The following is a 19,745-nucleotide window of genomic DNA, read 5'->3' as shown; positions in this document are numbered from 1 at the left end:
ATCGTGCAAAATATTACGCTGTAATAGTTAAGAGCTATAGTGTACGTATTTACATAAATACAGATGTAAATGATAAAATACAAATAAAAATAAGGATAAAACTCAAAGGAAAATTATATACTGTGTATGGAATTGTCCATCATGTTGTCCGATTTGTGTTTTGATTGAGGAGTCTCACTGTTTGTGGGTAAAAACTCCTCCTGAACCTTTCAGTTCTTGTTTTCAGGCTACAGAGGCGTTTCCCTGACCTCAGTGGCCTGAACAGTTTGTAAGCGGGATGGCTGGAGTCGTTAGTGATCCTGATGGCCCGGGATCTGCACCTTTCAGCGTAGATGTCCTGCAGTGTTGGTAAAGATGTTCCCATAGTGCGTTCGGCTGTGCGCACGACCCTCTGCAGGGCTTTCTGTTGCTGTACTGTGCAGTTCCCGTACCACACCGTGATGTTATTACACAGGATGCTCTCAATGACCCCGGTGTAGAATCTCCTCTGGATGTTCTTGGAGATCTTAAACCTCTTTAAACGCCTCAGATGATAGAGGCGCTGTCTGCCTTTGCTGATGAGGAAGTCCGTATGTGTGTTCCAATTAAGGTCCTCGTTGATATAAACACCGAGGTATTTAAAATTAGAGACTTTCTCCACAGGGTTTCCATTGATCTGAATTGGGGTGTGAGTTTTCTCGCCTCTCTGTCTCCTAAAATCAATCACCATCTCCTTTGTTTTGCTGATATTCATGGAGAGGTGGTTTGCCACACACCACTTTGCTAATCCGTCCACCTCGCTTCGGTAGGCCCTCTCGTCATTCCCGGAGATGAGTCCTACCACCACTGTGTCGTCAGCGAACTTCACAATGGAGTTAGTGGGGTATCTGGCCGTGCAGTCCGCGGTGTAGAGGGAATAAAGAAGAGGGCTAAGCACACATCCCTGGGGGGCCCCTATGTTCAGTGAAAGGGTATGAGAGTACACATCCCCTATTCTCACCGACTGTGGTCTCGCAGTCAAAAAGCTGTGAATCCACCTGCACAAGGATGTGCTGAATCCCAGATCCCGGAGCTTATCCGTAAGGATGTGGGGCACTATGGTGTTGAACGCTGAGCTGTAGTCTATAAACAGCATTCTCACATAGTTCCCACGTCCCTCATCTAGATGGCTCAGTGTGGTGTGCAGGACCTGTGCTACAGCATCTCCAGTGGATCTATTTGTCCGGTATGCAAACTGCAATGAGTCCAAGTCGGGAGGGAGGAAAGAACTAATAAAGGGTTTCATGAGCCTCTCAAAACATTTCATCACTACAGATGTTAGGGCCACTGGGCGATAATCATTTAGGCTGGCTGGGCGGGTGTTCTTAGGGATCGGAACAATCACTGATGTTTTAAATAAATGCAGATAAAACAGAAACTTTGATTATTGCACCTGATCACATGCTCTCAGAAATTAGGCAGCATATCAGTTTTTTAGACCCTTCATTTCAGTCGAGTCTCAGAAACTTAGGTGTTATATTTGACAGTTCGATGTCTCTTGAGAAACACTCTAAACAACTTGTCCGGAACTGTTTTTATCATCTAAGAAACATTTCTAAACTCAGGCTACTGGTGTCAAAGGCAGAACTTGAGATGATTACTCATGCTTTTATCTCTTCTCGTTTGGATTATTGTAACGATCTTTTTAGGTGTCTCAACAAATCAGCTCTGGATCGCCTTCAGTCTGTACAGAATGCAGCGGCAAGACTTTTAACTGGTACAAACAAGAGGTCACACATTACTCCAGTTTTGGCTTCTCTTCATTGGTTGCCTGTAAATTTTAGGGTTCATTTTAAAATTTTAGTTGTAACTTTTAGAGCTCTGCACGGTGAAGCTCCCCAGTATATCTCTGACCTGCTGAAACCTCATGTTTCATCCCGAGCACTTAGGTCTTCAAGTCAGAGACTACTGGTGGTCCCACGTACTAGGTTTAAAACACGTGGGGATCAGGCTTTTCAGGCACCGAGGCTGTGGAACTGTCTGCCGTTGTCTTTACGCTGTCTAGACTCTACTGACTCCTTTAAAAAGCAGCTGAAGACATTTTTATACAAACGGGCTTTTAATTAATTTTAACTTGTATGTCTGATCTTATTGTAAAGCACTTTGTGATTTTTATCTGTGAAATGTGCTATATAAATAAATTTCACTTACTTACTTACTTACTTACTTACTTTAGGACCCAGATTACTCCCAGATTTACGAGCACCTTAGTCCGACAAATATGGCAATACGACGGCCCACTTGCATGTTCTACAAAAAAAATTGTGCTTTGGTGGGTATCTGACAGACAAACACCAAACCAGTTCCACATCACTGAAGTTGCAGCATTTTTACAAACCAATTCTGGTTCATCCGTTTCACTCAATGATCCGCTTTCTCCCTTCTCATTCTCCATTGCCGCCATGCTTTTTCGGCCATGTGCGTATGAAAACAAAGGCACTGCGCATGCACGTTTTACCCATATTCTATCGCGATATTTCATTTTCTTATCATGGCCTAACATTGTACAGATATTACCGTGAACAGTATAATATGGCCCAGCCCTACCAGGCTTTCTCACTTCAACGCCCAATTGCAGCAAACCACCTATTTGTTCCTTCAATGACAGATAACGCTTTTCACATCTGGCACAGAAAGGGTCTAAAATCTTTTGCTGACTTGGATTTAGAAGGACAATTTGCAAGTTTTTCTCAAATATCCACTAAATTTGCCATTGCTACATCTCAGTTTTTTTCATTTTTTACATGTCAGACACTACATGCAGACTATGACAGCACAATTCCCCTAAAAACCTCCAGACAATCCGGTAGATTATGTTGTAATGGTCAGTCCAACCTCCAATATCAGCCTCGTACAATCTAATCTCCCACTTACAATGTTCTTCAGTAGCTGCCATCAAATGTAAATGGGAACAAGACCTTAACTTTCATATCACAGATGAACTGTGGGACTCTGTCCTCGGCCAAGTTCACAATACATCGATGTGTGCTCAACACACTCTCATTCAATTTAAGATAGTTCATCGGGGGCACTGATCCAGCGCTAAGATGGTGTGTATATACCCAGAGGTGGATCCAATCAGTAGAAGGTGTGGGGGTGGTACATTACTTCATATGTACTGGTCCTGTCCTTTGTTGACCAACCTTTGTTGACCAACCTTTGGACCTCTGTTTTCCAAACAATGTCTGAAGTCCTCAAATTAAACCAGAGCCACTCTGTGCTATGTTTGGTGCAGACCTGAAGCTGCCCAACTCTAGACTCAGAGCACTAAACCTTTCATTACTGCTGGTCAGACAGCTACTTCACTAAAGTGGAAAGACTCTTTTCCCCCCTCGCATGTGCAATCTGTAAAAGATATAATGTCCATTGTTTCTGAGTAACCCACGGATTCTCCCTCTTCCCCGTTTTTTTTCTTGTTCCTGTCTATTTGTTTGGTTATTTGGTTTTAGTGTAGTTGTTGTTTTAAACTTGAGTATGAACTTATACAAAATGCAGCAAGATATTTAAAAAACAGTTTTGTTGATTAAAAAACACTATATCGGATTCATATCGGTATCAGCAGATATCCAAATTTATGATATCGGTATCGGTATCGGACATAAAAAAGTGGTATCGTGCCATCTCTACTTTGTATTACACGTTGCTCTGAAACCTTTGTGTAATAAAATGACTTTTGAAAGAAAAGACAACTACTTCACTGAGAACGACCTGGACTGGCAGGACAGTGTTGGGGTATGCAGTGATGGTGCAGCTTCAATGACTTGCAGGCATCACAACATCATGTTCTTGATCGTGCACCAGCAGCTAAATGGACCCAGTTCTCACAGCTTCTGGAAGTTTCCACCAACAGCACTTTAAAGTTGCAGTGGAGCAAACTTGATGTGGGCTCCTTCTGGAGTGCTGTCTCAAAGGAGGACCCATGTCTGGCACTAAGAGCTGTGAAACTCCTTCTCCCATTCACAACTACATATCTGTGTGAATCAGGATTTTCCATTGTGGTCACAACCAAGACCAAAGCCCGAAACAGACTCAGAGAGTGATCCTTTCCCCAACCCTACCCAGACCGGATTTGATCGTGTCTCAGAGGCAGGCTCAGGTGTCTCAGGTAAAGGGGAGTTACCTGTTGTGACTGTTTGCACATTTGTCTTAAATATAAAGAGTAACTTCTGGTTCTGCCAATGAAAAACGGTTTACTGCTGAAACTTTCAGATTCACTCACAGATTATATGTCACGGCTGGGGCAACAGTCATGTGGTGTTACGAGAGAAGGACCCAAAATGCAGGTACTGGCTGGGGTGCGAGTGAGTGTTTATTTACAGTGACAGGAAACAGGAAATAAGGAACAGGGAGCTACTAAAACCTAGACTGGGCAAAACTAATAAACAAACCTGAAAATATAAGGACACGGGATGATACACGGAGATGACATGGAGAAAGCAGGGGAGACACGGAGAAAGACTGAATAACACAGATGAACCGACGGTGAGCACAGGTAGATACACACTATCAATGCACACAGAAGGGAATAAGGAATGGCCCGAACAGGATGGAGACACAGCTGTTCCTAACTGACATCACCAGACACTGACTTACAAAGTAAAACCGGAAACTCACAAGCTGTTCTAGAACACTAACTTAGGGACACGAACAGAGCGCAGAAGGGAGAACACTAAAACACTAAACACAAGGACCAACTCCTAAGAACTAATACAAAATAAGAATTCACACCAAATCAGAAGAAACTAAAAAGTAATAACAATAAACTCAAAACGCTGGGTCACCGACCCGGGACCATGACTTTATAGGGCTATATTTTCATTTGCGCTTTGTTTACATTCTATAACAGTTTATTTATTTAGTTATTCATTTAGTCAGAAAATTATTTTGAATGTATTTATTTTATCATCACATTATTTATCCAGTTTTTTCTTCTCTTTTGCTGTAGTAAAATTGAATTGTGAATTATTTTTGTGTCAGTTTGATTCCCATGAAAGTTAACCTGTTTGGCATTTTGTTCTTTGTGCAGGTTCACATACACATAATAAATAAATGTCTTTGTGATTATTACATTGCATCATGTCTTCATCATGTTTATTTGATAAGGTTTTAGTCGTTAAAATGAAGTAGATTGGATGTAGTTATTAAGTATAAATCAAACCAAAAGCAACGCCAATTTATTCAGTGTCAGTAATAGCCCTAACCTCGGGCCACTGTGTAGTGGAAAGGTTGGGCCCCGAGGTACAAAAAAAAAAGGGTAAGAACTAGAGATGGACCGATCCGATATTACGTATCGGTATCGGTCCGATACTGACCTAAATTACTGGATCGGATATCGGAGAAAAATAAAAAATGTAATCCGATCCATTAAATATCACGAAAGCACCTCACAAAACTTGCAACACGCCATAACTCACCTCAGAACGTTAGCACGTCGGAGCAGTATGCATCACGTGATAGAGCGGCTGTGGCGTGCAGGACCTGTCGGTGGTCTGGATAGCATGTGGAGCTTCGCTAGCAACCCGGCATTTCATCTCCGACAAAGTTATCCCGAGAGAAGTAAAGCAAGTGTGTAAGTCCATCTCTGAATGTTTGTAAAGCATTCCTGCGTTAAGCTTAACAAGCGATATATGGAGCGACTTCCTCCTCTTGCTGCTACTTCAATCATGAAACTGCTTAATGATCAGCTGATCGGCTTTTCTGTCGCGAGTCCGTCTCTCTTGTTTGTTTTTGGCCCACTTTGCACCAGAAAGAGCAAACCAGCGGTTGAACAACAGCAGCACGTTTAAGCTTGATCAGCTGTTGTTAGAATGTATTTAATATTACTTTCTACACCAGGATCTTTTTCTACGTAGCTGACGCTGGGCAGGGGCGGATCTAGCAAAGTTTAGCCAGGGGGGCCGATAGGGCATGAACAGGGAAAAGGGGCACAAAGACATACTTTTCTTTCTTATTCTCATTTAAAATGTCTAGCTTTTAATAAATAATTATCTGACACCCAAAGTTTTAATTTGATGTAAAATGAATAGAAGTCAATTACTGTATATAGTGACTATTAAGTCTAATATATATACCCTAGTAAGCTATAGTACTTTTTCCTTTGGGAAGGTACCATCTGTGCAGTCTGCAATTTTGTTGAAGAAAGATGTTGAATCTATTTAATATTTTAATATATTGAAAAAAATAATTGATTTCTGTGCATTTTTTTTCACACTGCATCAAATTAAGGTTGATTATGTCGATTAAGCATCATGAGGTGGAGCGTGAGGGGTGGTTCCCTATGTTTTATTTATTTATTTTTGTTGTTGCTGGGAGTTGGAACCCTATTAGTTAGGTTGCTTAATATTTACGCTAAGTACTCTTTAAAATACCAGAATAGGGAGGATGGTGTAGGTTTAAGTTTATTAGATTGATCAGTATTGCTGAACTATGAAATATTTTTTTTTGCATACAGGTATAACAGAATAGCTTTAGTGTAGTTGTTGTTTTAAACTTGAGTATGAACTTATACAAAATGCAGCAAGATATTTAAAAAACAGTTTTGTTGATTTAAAAAACACTATATCAGATTCATATCGGTATCGGCAGATATCCAAATTTATGATATCGGTATCGGTATCGGACATAAAAAAGTGGTATCGTGCCATCTCTAGTAAGAACTATTAAATTCCTCTGCACTATACTTCCTGTTTTCTGCACAGGACGTACAGTCTATTCTGTGACTTTTGGCCTACATTCTAACTCACAAGGGTGTTTTCCTACACTGGGCTCTATAAAACAATATAAATAGAAAATAAGCATTAAGAATATATATTTATTTCATAACAGAACCCCTGGAGGACTAAAAATCTACACAAACATATGTGCACCGAGGTGATGTCTCTTTGAGTTTACTGACGATCACTGATCTGTATCTGCAGAACCAAAGTCTGCGGGTAAGCTCGGCCGCTCAGCTTCGACTTCAGGAGTTCCTTCACCAGGCGGCATGCCACATCGTCACCTGCATGAGCCGCATCACCTTGCCCTAAGCCAGGTACAGCATGTGTAAAGCACCTGTTTACCTGTTTATTGTCTGTGTTACATGTTGAGATGATAATGACCTGAAATATTTTTACACAGGTTTTAACTGAACAAGAGAAAATAAAACAACTTGAGAGTAAAAGAAGCTTTGGTCCATCAGCTGAAGTCTGACAAGATGTGCGCACGTTTTTACTAATTTGGACTTTTGTATCATTCATGTCAAATATTTCAATCTTTTGGATTTATCTTTCATTTTGAAACTAACAGCATGCGGTTAAATGCTCCAGTACTTATACTGTAGTTTCTATAGTGATACAAAGTTAAATGCTAATACTAACATTATATTAACATTACACTAAACTAACAACAACACTGTTCAAATTCACTCTGAAATTAAAACCTTTTAAATCATAAAAGATCGAATTAAAAGTGTCAGTAAACTTTTTACCTGAACATGTGGATGCAACCACACCTACTTCCACCAATAATAACTCCACCCACTAATATCTATCCCACTTCTTTAACATGTAAGCAAAACTTAAATTCAATCATTTATTAACAATGATTATGTTGTACAATATGGTTGTTTCTATAATTATAATCTTATTATATTTGTTTATAATATAATCAAAATGTATGGATGTCAAAGTTATCCTCATACACGAAAGCTGCTGTGATCATTTCACACGTACACACAACCGTGAGCTAAAGTCATCTAATTAAAAACATGTTATTGTCTTCTCTGTCTGTCTTTCTGTGTGTGTGTGTGTGTGTGTGTGTGTGTGTGTGTGTGTGTGTGTGTGTGTGTCCATTCGCTTATCTAACTCAAAAAAGACAATAAAAGAAAAAAAAGACAATAAAGCTTAAAGTATTGACTGTAACTATTAATATTGACACAAAGACAGATTCATCAGGATGCCACATCACAGAGTAACAGCCAATCACATGCCAGACTGATAATGCCTACTGTTGCTAAATGAATCAATACACAACAAGAAACTCAGATTTCATATGCTCATGAATAAAAAGGGGGACAAAAACAACACCAAGAGGCACAAAACACAATAAAGACTAAAAATAAAACCAAAAATGGCACCAATAGATGAAAAAAACAACGAGACAAAAAAAAAAAAAAACAACGCAAAAACACCACAAAACTCTACAAAGAGGCATCTTGACAAATGCTCAATCATTCAGGTAAGGAAATCCCAGAGAGTTGATTCTGTTCATCTGGACATAGTGCACTCTGTGGGAGTGGGACAACACTGTCATGGTCCTGGGTCAGTGACCCAATATTTTGTAGCTTTTTCATTTGTGTTTCTTTTTTTTTATAATTCAAGTATTTATTAGATTTTGCATTCTATAACAGCAAATACAGAGATGCAACAACCAAAAGCAAGAAGCAAACAAACAAACAAAATAAAACACAACGAAACAAAACAAAACAAGTGAGGTTTTAACATATGTTGTATTAAGCTCAAATGTCCAAGTCAGGTAGACATGTAGGTGCAAAAATTGTCCCACTGTTCCAGCGCAGCTTCCGTCACATGGTGTATTTTTCCCAGCATCTTTTCGCATGCAACATTCCCAATCATTCTGTCTTTCCACATTTTAAGCGTTGGAATATGAGAGTCCTTCCAGTGTTCCAAAATGACACGGGCACATGTTACCAATGCAGTACTTAACACTCTAAACTGGTGTTTATTTAATTGCGGCACCTCTCCTTTGTCTCCTAGTAAACATAATTTAGGTGATCTGGGTAGGTTACAAAGTGTCCACCCCTGCAAATAATTCAGTACAGTGTTCCAAACTGGAAAAACCAGCGGGCATTCCCAGAGGGCATGTATCAGAGTACCTTTGGCTTGTTGGCATTTCCAACACAAGTCATCTCTACCAATCCCCATTCTATACAGCCTTGAAGGAATATAATAGTATCTGTTAAGAATTTTGTATTGAATAAATTTCCCCCTGGCTTCCCTAATGTGTAATCCATTGTTCGACAATGTAGAATCCCATGTATCTTCATCCATTGTACGCCCTAGATCCCTTTCCCATGCTTTTTTCAGGCTCTTATTTATATTATTTTTAATCCATGGGCAAATATTATACCATTTCGCAGCTGTTCATTTGTGTTTCTTGACTATTTGTTATTTAGGGTTGTCACTGTTAATAGTTTTGGTTCTGTTCTATTTATTTTATTTATTTATTTATTTATAAAGCACATTTAATAACAACAGGGAGCTGACCAAAGTGCTGTACAGAGTAACAGTTAAACAATGACATTGACAACAACGACAGGTAAGAAAATTAAAAGAAAATTAGGATAAAAGAATTGGTAACTCTCATACAGTTTCGAAAGCCAGAGTAAAAAAATATTTTAAAATATTTAAAAAGAGTAACAGTTGGGGCCTTTCTAATGTGGAGAGGTAGATCATTCCACTGTTTCGGTGCCACAACCGCAAACACCCGATCTCCTCTATGAACCATCCTAGACTTATGTAAGGTAAGGAGCAGGTGATCGCTTGATCGAAGGGCTCTAGAGGGCGTATAAAACTGCAATATGTCAGACAAATAGTCCGGTGCCTGGCCAATTAGCACTTTATAAGTCAAAAGTAAGATTTTGAATTTAATTCTAAAACGCACTGGAAGCCAATGAAGCACCGGAATTAATTTGTTTCTCGAATATAAGTTTGCTATCCAAGAAAACCCCCAGAACTGTTCTAGTCATTCCTGTTCTCAGGTTTTGTATTTTGAGCTCCTTCTGTTCTGTGTGACTGTGCCTGCCTTCGTCCCACGTCTCCATGTTTCCTCCCTGTTGCCATGTCTGACATCTTAGTGTTAAGTTTGAGTCTGTGCATACCCGTTGTATTTCCTGTCTTACTTTGAAGGTCCATGTCTTGTGTCTAGTTTTTCTTCCCTAGTCTCATTAGCCCTGATTTCTCCCAGCTGTGTTTCCCTCCTGTTCCCTGGTTACTCCACTGTGTATATAAGCCCTGTGTTTTATCCTGCGTGTTGCTGGTTTGTCTGCATGGTCTCCCTGTGTGACCCTTCCTCTGTGTCGTCTGTGGATTTAGGTTTAGGTTCCCCTTTGTTTCTGAGCATTCCATCCTCCGCTCCTGCTGTATCCTGCTCACTTATAAATAAAAGCTCACTCATCCCATCAAAGTCAGCGCCTGTGTTTGAGTCCTTACCTCACCTCCACACGTCTGCCGTCGCAGCTGTGACAAATATGCTCAATACGCTATGTCCAGATAAACAGAAACAACTGTTTGGTACTACAAAGAGACCAAAAAACCCACAAAGACTCAAAATTACAACAAAAATAACACAAAGAGGAATGGGACGAAAAGGGACCCAAAAAATCCCCAAAAAACAGCAACAGGAGACCACAAACCAAAACAAAACGACATAGAATATGATTACTGTTTAATTTATATATATATCACAACAGTAGTCATGTCAAGGCAGTTTTTATTGTAATCTAATGGAGTTAGCCCAGATGTTGCTAACCCGGAGTTAGCAACATCCCCCAAGAACACGAAGAGGAGAGTCCTGGCCCCTAGCCCTGCCAGTGTAGCAGAAATGATGAGGATGATGATGCAGCAGCAGCCGTTCTTCTCTGCGTGAGTAGCTTAATGTTGTTCGTGTGTAATCTACGCTGAGTAGGCTAACCACGTTATTACATTAATGCATGTAAGGTGAACTAGCAAACACCGTCGTAGTTACATGCGGCTGTCTTCTTGTTTGATGGCAGATACTCCCTTCACCCTGGCCAAAAAGGCTAAAATGACCAAAGAAAAAGTGGAAAACAGTTAAACATGAGAGGTTTTTGGACAAAGTTTGTGTTTTTTCCATTGTTTAAGCACTGCTTCCAGCCAAGAGTGATGCCATATATGCCCCATAGCTGCAGAAACGGCTAACATTGTTATCTTTTACAAAAAAACAGTTAAAAATCAGTTAAACATGAGAGGTTTTTGGACAAAGTGTGTGTTCTCCATTCTTTAAGCACCGGCACCGTTTCAAAAGTACCAGTTTGGTACTGGTATTGGATAAAACCTATACGATACCCATCCCTAGTCATGGTCCTGGGTCTGTGGAGCCAGCATTTATGTGTCTTTTGTGTAGTACTGTGAGGTAAGGATTGTGTTCCCAGCTTTGGTTGTTGTGATCCCTCTGTTTACACTTGCTGTCATGACTCTTCTGTTCCCTGTTTAGTTGTTCTCCACAGTCACTGTGTCAGGCTGAGGCTCTGTCTGTGTGTTTCCTGTCTTATTTTGATAGTCCCTTGTCCTGTGTGCATTGTGTTCAGTATTAGGTCCAGCGTGCTTCTACCTGTAGCCTATCCTCTCATCATCCTGTATGTGGATTCAGGTCCTCTGTCTTCCTTTGCTTGTTGTCATGTTGTCCCATGTTAGCTGAGTGTTATCTCCTCTTGGTTTGTTTGTAATTTCATGTTCAGTATTGACTCCCTTTGTCAAGTCAAAGTCATCTTTATTGTCGAAACCACATATACAGATCATACATACATACATCATATACAGGGGCAGGGATAGCTCAGTAGGTAGAGTGGTGGCCCCATGATCGGAAGGTCAGGGGTCCAAATCCACTGAACGGCTATCCTGAGGTACCCCTGAGCAAGGTACCGTCCCTACACACTGCTCCCTGGGCGCCCAATGGCTGCCCACTGCTTCACTGAGTGAATGTGTCATGGTCCTGAGTCTGTGTCTGTCTATGGTGTCACTGTGTCTGTTCGTGAGTCTGTCTGTTAAGGTCAGTGTCTTGACTGGTCCTCTGTGTCTATGAGTTTCCTGTTTTATTCTGAAGGTCTCTGTCTTATGTGAGTGTGTTCAGTTTACGTTTCCCCTGTCCCGTCAGCTGTGACTTCTCCCAGGTGTGTTCCTCTCCTGTCTCCCATCCCTTGATGGGAGACAGGAGTCTTCCCAGTTTAGGGTTCCTCAGTTGCTTCTCATACGCCCGCTGCCTGTTGGTGTCATTTTGCCACTTTGAAAATAAACACTCACTCATATCATCCATCCTTTGCCTGCGTTTTGGGTCCTTTAATAATTCCACACGGCTCATCCTACGAACCGTGACAGAATGGGTTAAATGCCAAGAGGGATTTCCCCACGGGGATCAATAAAGTACAGATTACACAGGAATTTGATGATGCAGTGCTGACACGGCCCTCGGTCTGACACGAAAGATACAAATGTTGTTTCTGTGTTTGTGTCCATCATCTGCCACAGTCAGACATGACAATAACTCATCATTAAATGCAGAGGTGCATAAACACACAGTGAGTGAAGAAGAAACACCCAGGCATCATAAGATAAGATAAGATAAGATAGAACTTTATTAATCCCTCGGGTGGGTTCCTCTGGGAAATTCGACTTCCAAAAAGCACAGCAACGACCGAAGTTACAGTTACAGAATTGTTATATATATATATATATATACACACACACACACACACACACACACACACACACACACACACATATATAAATACAGAGACAAATATAAATAAAATATACAAAGGGGATAAATAGAATAAATAGGAATAAAAAATAAAAATACAAGTGAATTGCACATTTCAAGTATTGAGTCTATTGCACTGTTGACTATTTACAAAAAGTATTGCACAAGGTATTGTACAGTGAGGTGAAGAGGCACTACAGCTTAGTTGTTCCCCCCTCCTTTGTCCTCCTGTTTCCCCTCCCTCTCCCCTCCAGAGAGGAGTTAAACAGTTTGATGGCGTGTGGGACAAAGGAGTTTTTAAGTCTGTTAGTTCTTGTCTTGGGGAGAAGCAACCTGTCACTGAACAGACTCTTCTGGTTGTTAATGGCCGTGTGCAGAGGATGCCTGGCATTGTCCATAATGTCCATCAGTTTCTTTAGTGTCCTTTTCTCTGCCACTGTCACCAGAGTGTCCAGCTTCATGCCGACCACAGAGCTAGCCCTCCTGATCAGTTTCTCCAGCCTGGATGAGTCCCTCTTTGCTGTGCTGCTCCCCCAGCACACCACAGCATAGAAAAGTACTCCAGCAACCACCGACTGGTAAAACATCCTCAGGAGCTTCCTGCAGATGTTAAAAGACGTCAGCCTCCTGAGGAAGTACAGTCGGCTTTGGGCTTTTTTATACAGGTGCTCTGTGTTGCATGACCAGTCCAGTTTATTGTCCACCCACAGCCCGAGGTACTTGTACTTGTTGACCACCTCCACCTCCTCCCCCTCTATCTGAACCGGCAGTGGACCTTCTCTGGACCTCCCGAAGTCCACAACCAGTTCCTTAGTCTTTGAGGTGTTGAGTTGCAGGTGGTTTGTGTGACTCCATGCGACAAAGTTCCTCACCAGACTTCTGTACTCCTCTTCCTGATCATCCCAGATACACCCCATGATGGCCGTGTCATCTGCAAACTTCTGAATATGGCATAATTCAGAGTTGTAGCAGAAGTCAGAGGTGTACAGGGTGAAGAGAAGAGGGGACAGCACAGTTCCCTGTGGTGCTCCTGTGCTGCTGACCACAGTGTCAGACGTGATGTCCTTCAGCCTGACGTACTGTGGTCTGTCGGTGAGGTAGTCGGAGATCCAAGCCACCAGGCAGGGGTCCACCTCCATCCTGTTCAGTTTTTCCTGAAGCATACAGGGCCGGATGGTATTAAAGGCACTGGAAAAGTCAAGAAACAGTATCCTGACCGTGCCTTTTCCCCCATCCAGGTGTGAGTGGGCTCTGTGTAGGAGGTACAGGATGGCATCCTCCACTCCGACACCCGCCTTGTATGCAAACTGTAGTGGGTCCTGGGCATGTTGTACCTGTGGTCGGAGGAAGTTGAGGAAGAGCCACTCTAGAGTCTTCATAAGATGTGATGGGAATCCCCCCGCATTAAAAGAGAAGTGCATTTCATTAATGCCAAAAAGGGAAACACAGCATTTTGATAATGAAATAAGGCACAACTGGAACATATAATGAAATATAAAACAGTGAACAGGCCTGTAGGGATCAGTCCATGTAGGTTCTCAGTTATCCAGTAGGAAATTAAGACACTTATATCCAAATTTCCTAATCCTTCAGAGGCACTTAGTGTGTCTCAGAAGGATAACAGAAAACCAGACTGGGCTCAGTTAAATCACAATTTACACCAGTAATGAGGGAAACAGATACAGCCATGAAAAAAATTACTAAAATCAGGGCTTAAAGGGGCTGCTTAGGCTAACGCCATGTTTTCAGATCACCTCGGATTGCCCAGAACTCTCGCTGAGTAGGTGCTAAAAAAGTACCAGTACGTAATGGGACATAAGGTGTACGTAAGGTACTAGTACATAATGGAAAACCCTGAAAACTGAGTCAATCTGCGCCGAGCTGACCCAAGTAGGCACTAATCAGAAAAGTGCTTTTAGATTCTATTCTTACCTGCTTCATGCCCTGGAGGACGGGGCTGTGGCCCCCCACACCCTCTAGCAGATCATTACATGAAGGAACCTTTTAAAAAACAAGCGCGTCCATGCTCACAGGTGTACACACGGGTGATCACACCCACAAACTACACCCTTTTTGGCTCCTACCTCAAAGCACACTGTGTTCTGTTGATCTTATGTGCTGCACAATAATGTTTAATATTTAGTATTTACTGTCATATTCCCATATATCATTGTGATGCTGGTTATTCTATTACTCTTGTTCTCTTCTGCTTGTTTTCTTTTTTCTTTCTCAGCAGGTGATCCAGGTGATTGATAAATGCATTTTTTATTTCTTTTTTTTCTTTTTTTCTGCTCATTCTGTTGGTTTTTGGTTTTTGCCCTTCTCCCCCATCCCTCTTCTCAGCTGTTTCTCTTTCCCTCTTTCTTTCTCCCCTTCTTTCCCCCAGTCAAGTCTGTCCCGTATTCAGTAAGTGAAAATAAAATAAACAATAAAAGGTGAATCAAATGGACCATTACGGCAAGGCTGGGATGGTCAGTTTGGTAAAGTAAATCCGTTGGGCATCTTTCTTTGCCTTTAGACAATAATTCTGATGCAAAAGAGCCAAACGGGACAGGCCAAAAAAAAAAAAAAAAAAAAAAAAGATTCTATTCTTACATTTAAAAACCATATGAAATACTACAGAGCTCATTGTAAACACATTAGGAAACTGATGAAGCATCTAACCCTTTGTTCAAAGCAATGTCAATTCACGACGGTCACAGGCAAACAAGACTCATCAGGTCACTCCACAAACAGGCTGGACAGAAAATCATATCATTATTGTTTACAACACGATAAGTTACAAGCTTATACATAATACTGTGTGTGTGTGTGTGTGTGTGTGTGTGTGTGTGTGTGTGTGTGTGTGTGTGTTTTGCTGACTCATTTTAAATGTATCTTACTGTTCAAAAAAAAGTACTACACTTTTACAAAGTATAAAATTTTAAATAAATAATCAAACAAATAAATAGACCTGGTCCAGCCCTAACACAAGGAAAGTTTGAAGCCTAATCTTGAAAGTAGAGATAGTGTCTGTCTCCTGAATCCAAACTGGAAGCTGGTTCCACAGAAGAGGGGCCTGAAAACTGAAGGCTCTGCCTCCCATTCTACTTTTAAATACTCTAGGAACAACAAGTAGGCCTGCAGAGCGAGAGCGAAGTGCTCTAATAGGGTGATATGGTACTACAAGGTCATTGAGATCAGATGGGGCCTGATTATTTAAGACTTTAAAACTGACCAGCACATTTATAACATCAAAAGACGGCCTTGTGCTGCTACAGACATTAGTAAATCTAACCCTGGATGTTATATTATATTTCACAGAAAAGTCAGTGAAATATAAGGTTGAAATTAAACCTTATATTTCACTGACTTTTCTGGTATAAATTACCTCCAGAAAACAATGTTGTAGGGAAGTTAGACGGAGGTTTTGTAGTCCATCTTCTGCAAACTGTAGTGTGAGCACTTCAGACATCCAATGTCACATCATGGAGGAAAAACAAACGTGAGGTCATTCCTGTCCTCAGCATCATCTCTTTTCCTTGACCTCAGTGACATTTTTATCTAGGTCAAAGAAAGCAGGTTAGGAATAGGAATGTGACGGTGAACCTGCAGGGCGTCCACAGCCAGCAGTTGTGTGAAACATCACAGTAACGTTGTGTGTCTCAGTGTAGTTTGCAGTGAGAAGGGAGGTATGGGTCTGTTGATGTCGAGCTGTTCTTTGTGTCCAGATGCCATGGCTATGTGGCGACGCCACCATGATGGAGATGATTGAGAAAAAGAGAGTTTTATGTCGAGAGATCAAAGCTCGTCAGCGGCCAGATAAGAATCTGTGCAAACAGGACAGTATGCCCATCTTGCCCAGCTGGAAGAGGAAGCAGCCACCGCCATACTCGGCCTCGCCCACTGCCGCTGGCCATGCTGCCACCGTGTTCTGGGACACCGCCATCTGAAAGACAAATACTCGCGCCATGAAACACCCAGAACAGTGTTGTGTAAAACGGAGAAACACAGCAATGATGATCATGATGAGGTTCCACCGTGCACTGAATGCTTGAATGTGATGAAAGATGCTTTTCCTTCCTTGTTTCACGAGAGCAAGAGCAGAGCCACTGCTGAAAGTCATCTGACTAAACTTCTTTCTTCCCTTCTGAGCATCTTACTTTTTTACATGAATTCAAGTTATACTGAATCTAATAGTCATGAAAGAGCAAACGTTCTTCAGTTACATACAAAAACTAACAGTCTAACACCTGCTCCTCCGTGTGGTATGTTTGTCATTTAAAGAAAGAACATACCACAGTAAAGCTGCAGATGTCCTGATGTGTGCAGGTCCGTTCACCATCAGAAGAATAATCAGAGAAATCGGTCAATCTGTGCAGAGGGCAGTAATGTTCACACAGAGCCCTCTAGGAAGGAAGTTTCACCTCCAGGAAAAGGCACTGTCCAAATCAGCGTCTTCACAGAGAAAAGGGGTGTGGTTTCCCAGTGATCTAGATATTGATTAGCCAATCTGTTTCCTTGCATGGGTTAAGCAGGAAGTTGCCCCTGAGGTTACCTGATAAGCAGCTCCCCCCCCACACACACACACAAACTCTCACACACACACTCATGCGGGTGTTCTCCTGCCATCCAATCAGAGTCTAGAAGGGCGTGGTCATTCGGGTGTAGCAGAGCTTTCTGTCGTCTTTCTACTCGTTATTTTTCTATCTGTAAAAGACTGATGGTTTTTTTTAAGTCTGACAGTTGTGTAGCAGAAAAAAGTCATTTATAAAGTAACAAAAAGGCTGAAAATGTTGCTTAATCGTGTTTTTATATTTAAAAAATTAAAGGCTTGCTCATCTGTGTGTGAAAGAATGACGTGACCGTGTTTTATATGGAAAACACTTTTATTCAGATGAGAAAAGCTATTTTGAAAAGAGAATATTTTGACAGGTTGTTTGTTCGTCTGCTCTCATCAGCTGCCCCGACTGTCATCAACAACAGGGAGAGACAGCTTTGTCAGGGTCAAAGGTCACTCCTTTGGGGGCAGTAGATGATGATGACGGTCTGCAGAAAGCTTTCACTTGATGAATGCAGTTTATTGATCATTGGTGAATGAGCTGATTGATTATCATGATGTCAAATCAAAGCACTGAAGCAAAGCATTATGGGATATCAGATAAATGTAAATCAGCCTCAAGCCACGTGGCATCTGACTACAGACAAGATGGAGGACAGGAAATCATGTGACATCAGCAGCACCCGGCATTTGAAGTCACAGCAACCTCGCTCTTGTGTAACAGAGGAGCATCGCAGCCGGGGTTATAATGGAGTCATGTGACGTCTCCACCTCAGCTGATTCTACAAACATCAAAGTTTGACAGGAATTATGAGGCCTGTTCCTCCTCATCGTGCACGCCCCGCCTACTCGGCCACGTGTAAACGACCGCACGTGTCTTCCAATTCTGAGGTCACGTGACTTCCTGTCTGCCACAGACGTTGACCATCTTGTCCACAGATGTTCTCGAAGCCATGGGGAGATTTCATATTTGGATATGCACACAAACTCTCACACTCGCTGTGATCAACACAGAGTGTGATCATGTCATCTATAGCGTCCTTGTTAACGATTTGATGCTTTTTGTTCCTGTAATCAACCAAGTGCACTTCAGTTTGTAAAAGTCGATATTAAAATAAAACTTTATTAACTTGTCCTGAGAAATTTTAAGATTAATCAATGAACAGGATCAGTGTCTGTGAAACATAAGACTGATCGTTCCCTCAGACTGTCAGAGAAATGTTTAAATCATTGTTCCCACCGCGCTCGGTGTCACTGAACGTTACACAGCAGAACCACAGCAGAGTGCAGGACAGATTCTACTGCGATCCCATGATGCTGAACGCAGCTGTGCAGCCAGGTAACAACGTGATGATGATGATGATGATGATGATGTCCATTCCCACAAAGACTTCCTGAGCTTGCTCAGTTTGTCTTCCTCCTTTCCTCTGTGCCAGAGCGTGAGCAGCCGTAGCACAGGCCGGTCAGAGAGAGGGACCAACATGTAATCAGTACATCATTACTGTATCACTGAAAGATGACGGTACTGTATGTAAGGTAATTACATACATGTAATGTCATGTTGACCACTGCACTGAGGGAACAGTCACATGACCTGAGAGTGTCACATGACTCCTCCATGCAACACGAAAAACTAAAATATTTTATTCTTCAAACGACACCTGGCTTAAGGCTCGGGATGATGATGTAAAGGTCAGTCACATAAAAATCAGGTCATTTTGTCCACATGATGGCGCTGTTTCACTCTCATTCGTGTACTTCACCTGTGGGCAGGTGTCCCTGTGACTGAGCGGAGTGCTGGCACTGAATCAGGGTCCTGCTCCAGAAAGCAGCTTCAGTTAAACTCTGAGTCCGTTACTGTGGCAACAGACTCTGTGAACTTCACCTTTTCACTGGCAGGTGTTCTCTCTGACTCCGCCCTGAGTCCTGCAGCCCAACCATTTAACTGACCTTCCATTTCGTAGAATAGCTGTCAGAGATCAGAGTGAAGTTCGTACAAACACTTATTTTTCACTGTAACCTCTGACCTTAACACATTCTCAGTGGGTATGCCAGACAGCAGGGAGTCCACAGCACTGACTCTGCAGGATGGATCCAAATTGGATCAGGAGCACAGATTCAGAGCGGATCAGACCGAGGTTCGGCTCTGTTTTGGAACTGTGTTCCCGATTTAAACGTCTCCTCCTGAAATGTTTGAACCGTGTCTGAGCGGCATGCAGACAGCTCTATAACAGATGCTGTGGGCAAACTTGCTCCGATTGTTGGATTTAAGGTCAAAGGTCACATCAGGATTCAGCTGATCTAAATCAAACTTTATTCAGTCTGTGACGATGACAGAGTGCTCTTTGTTGACTCTTTGCCCTGGTCTGTCAGGCTGAACATACTCAGAGCTGATTGGACCAGCTCGAATCTTCTGGAACAGGAAGTTCAGGGTTTGCTGAAGCCGCTTCCTGGATCAGGGTCCAGGTGAACGAGTTCAGAGTCTGTGTTTATTTTTATTGACTGTTGTGACACTGTGATGAAAATAAATCAGATTTTTAATGAACACACTTTTGCCATTTTTATCATTAAACTGGAGTCAAATAGTTTAGTACTGTGGATTCAGATTCATGGTTTTACTGGGTCAAAGCAAAGAATGCTGAGTAAAACGTTAGTGACTGTCTGTTTTCAGACATAAGTTTTCACTTAAACT

At 41.8% G+C, this 19,745-nt stretch overlaps 1 protein-coding gene across 1 annotated transcript in view; it reads left to right on the top strand.

The window, feature by feature from the left end:
• The window catches only part of nyap2a (neuronal tyrosine-phosphorylated phosphoinositide-3-kinase adaptor 2a), an 82,386-nt gene extending 65,941 nt beyond the window's left edge, over positions 1-16,445 (top strand). The window contains exons 5-6 of the mRNA XM_085371436.1: positions 6,936-7,048; positions 16,224-16,445. Coding sequence (XP_085227562.1) covers positions 6,936-7,048; positions 16,224-16,445 — 335 coding nt within the window. The remainder of the gene's footprint in view (positions 1-6,935; positions 7,049-16,223) is intronic.
• The last annotated feature ends 3,300 nt before the right edge of the window (positions 16,446-19,745 follow it).

The sequence above is a fragment of the Diplotaxodon limnothrissa genome, linkage group LG14 (genome assembly GCF_057381915.1).
Source record: "Diplotaxodon limnothrissa isolate DT_005_m linkage group LG14, D_limnothrissa_male_GT1.1, whole genome shotgun sequence".
Classification (NCBI taxonomy): domain Eukaryota; kingdom Metazoa; phylum Chordata; class Actinopteri; order Cichliformes; family Cichlidae; genus Diplotaxodon; species Diplotaxodon limnothrissa.
This window is presented reverse-complemented; position numbering and strand designations above follow the sequence as displayed.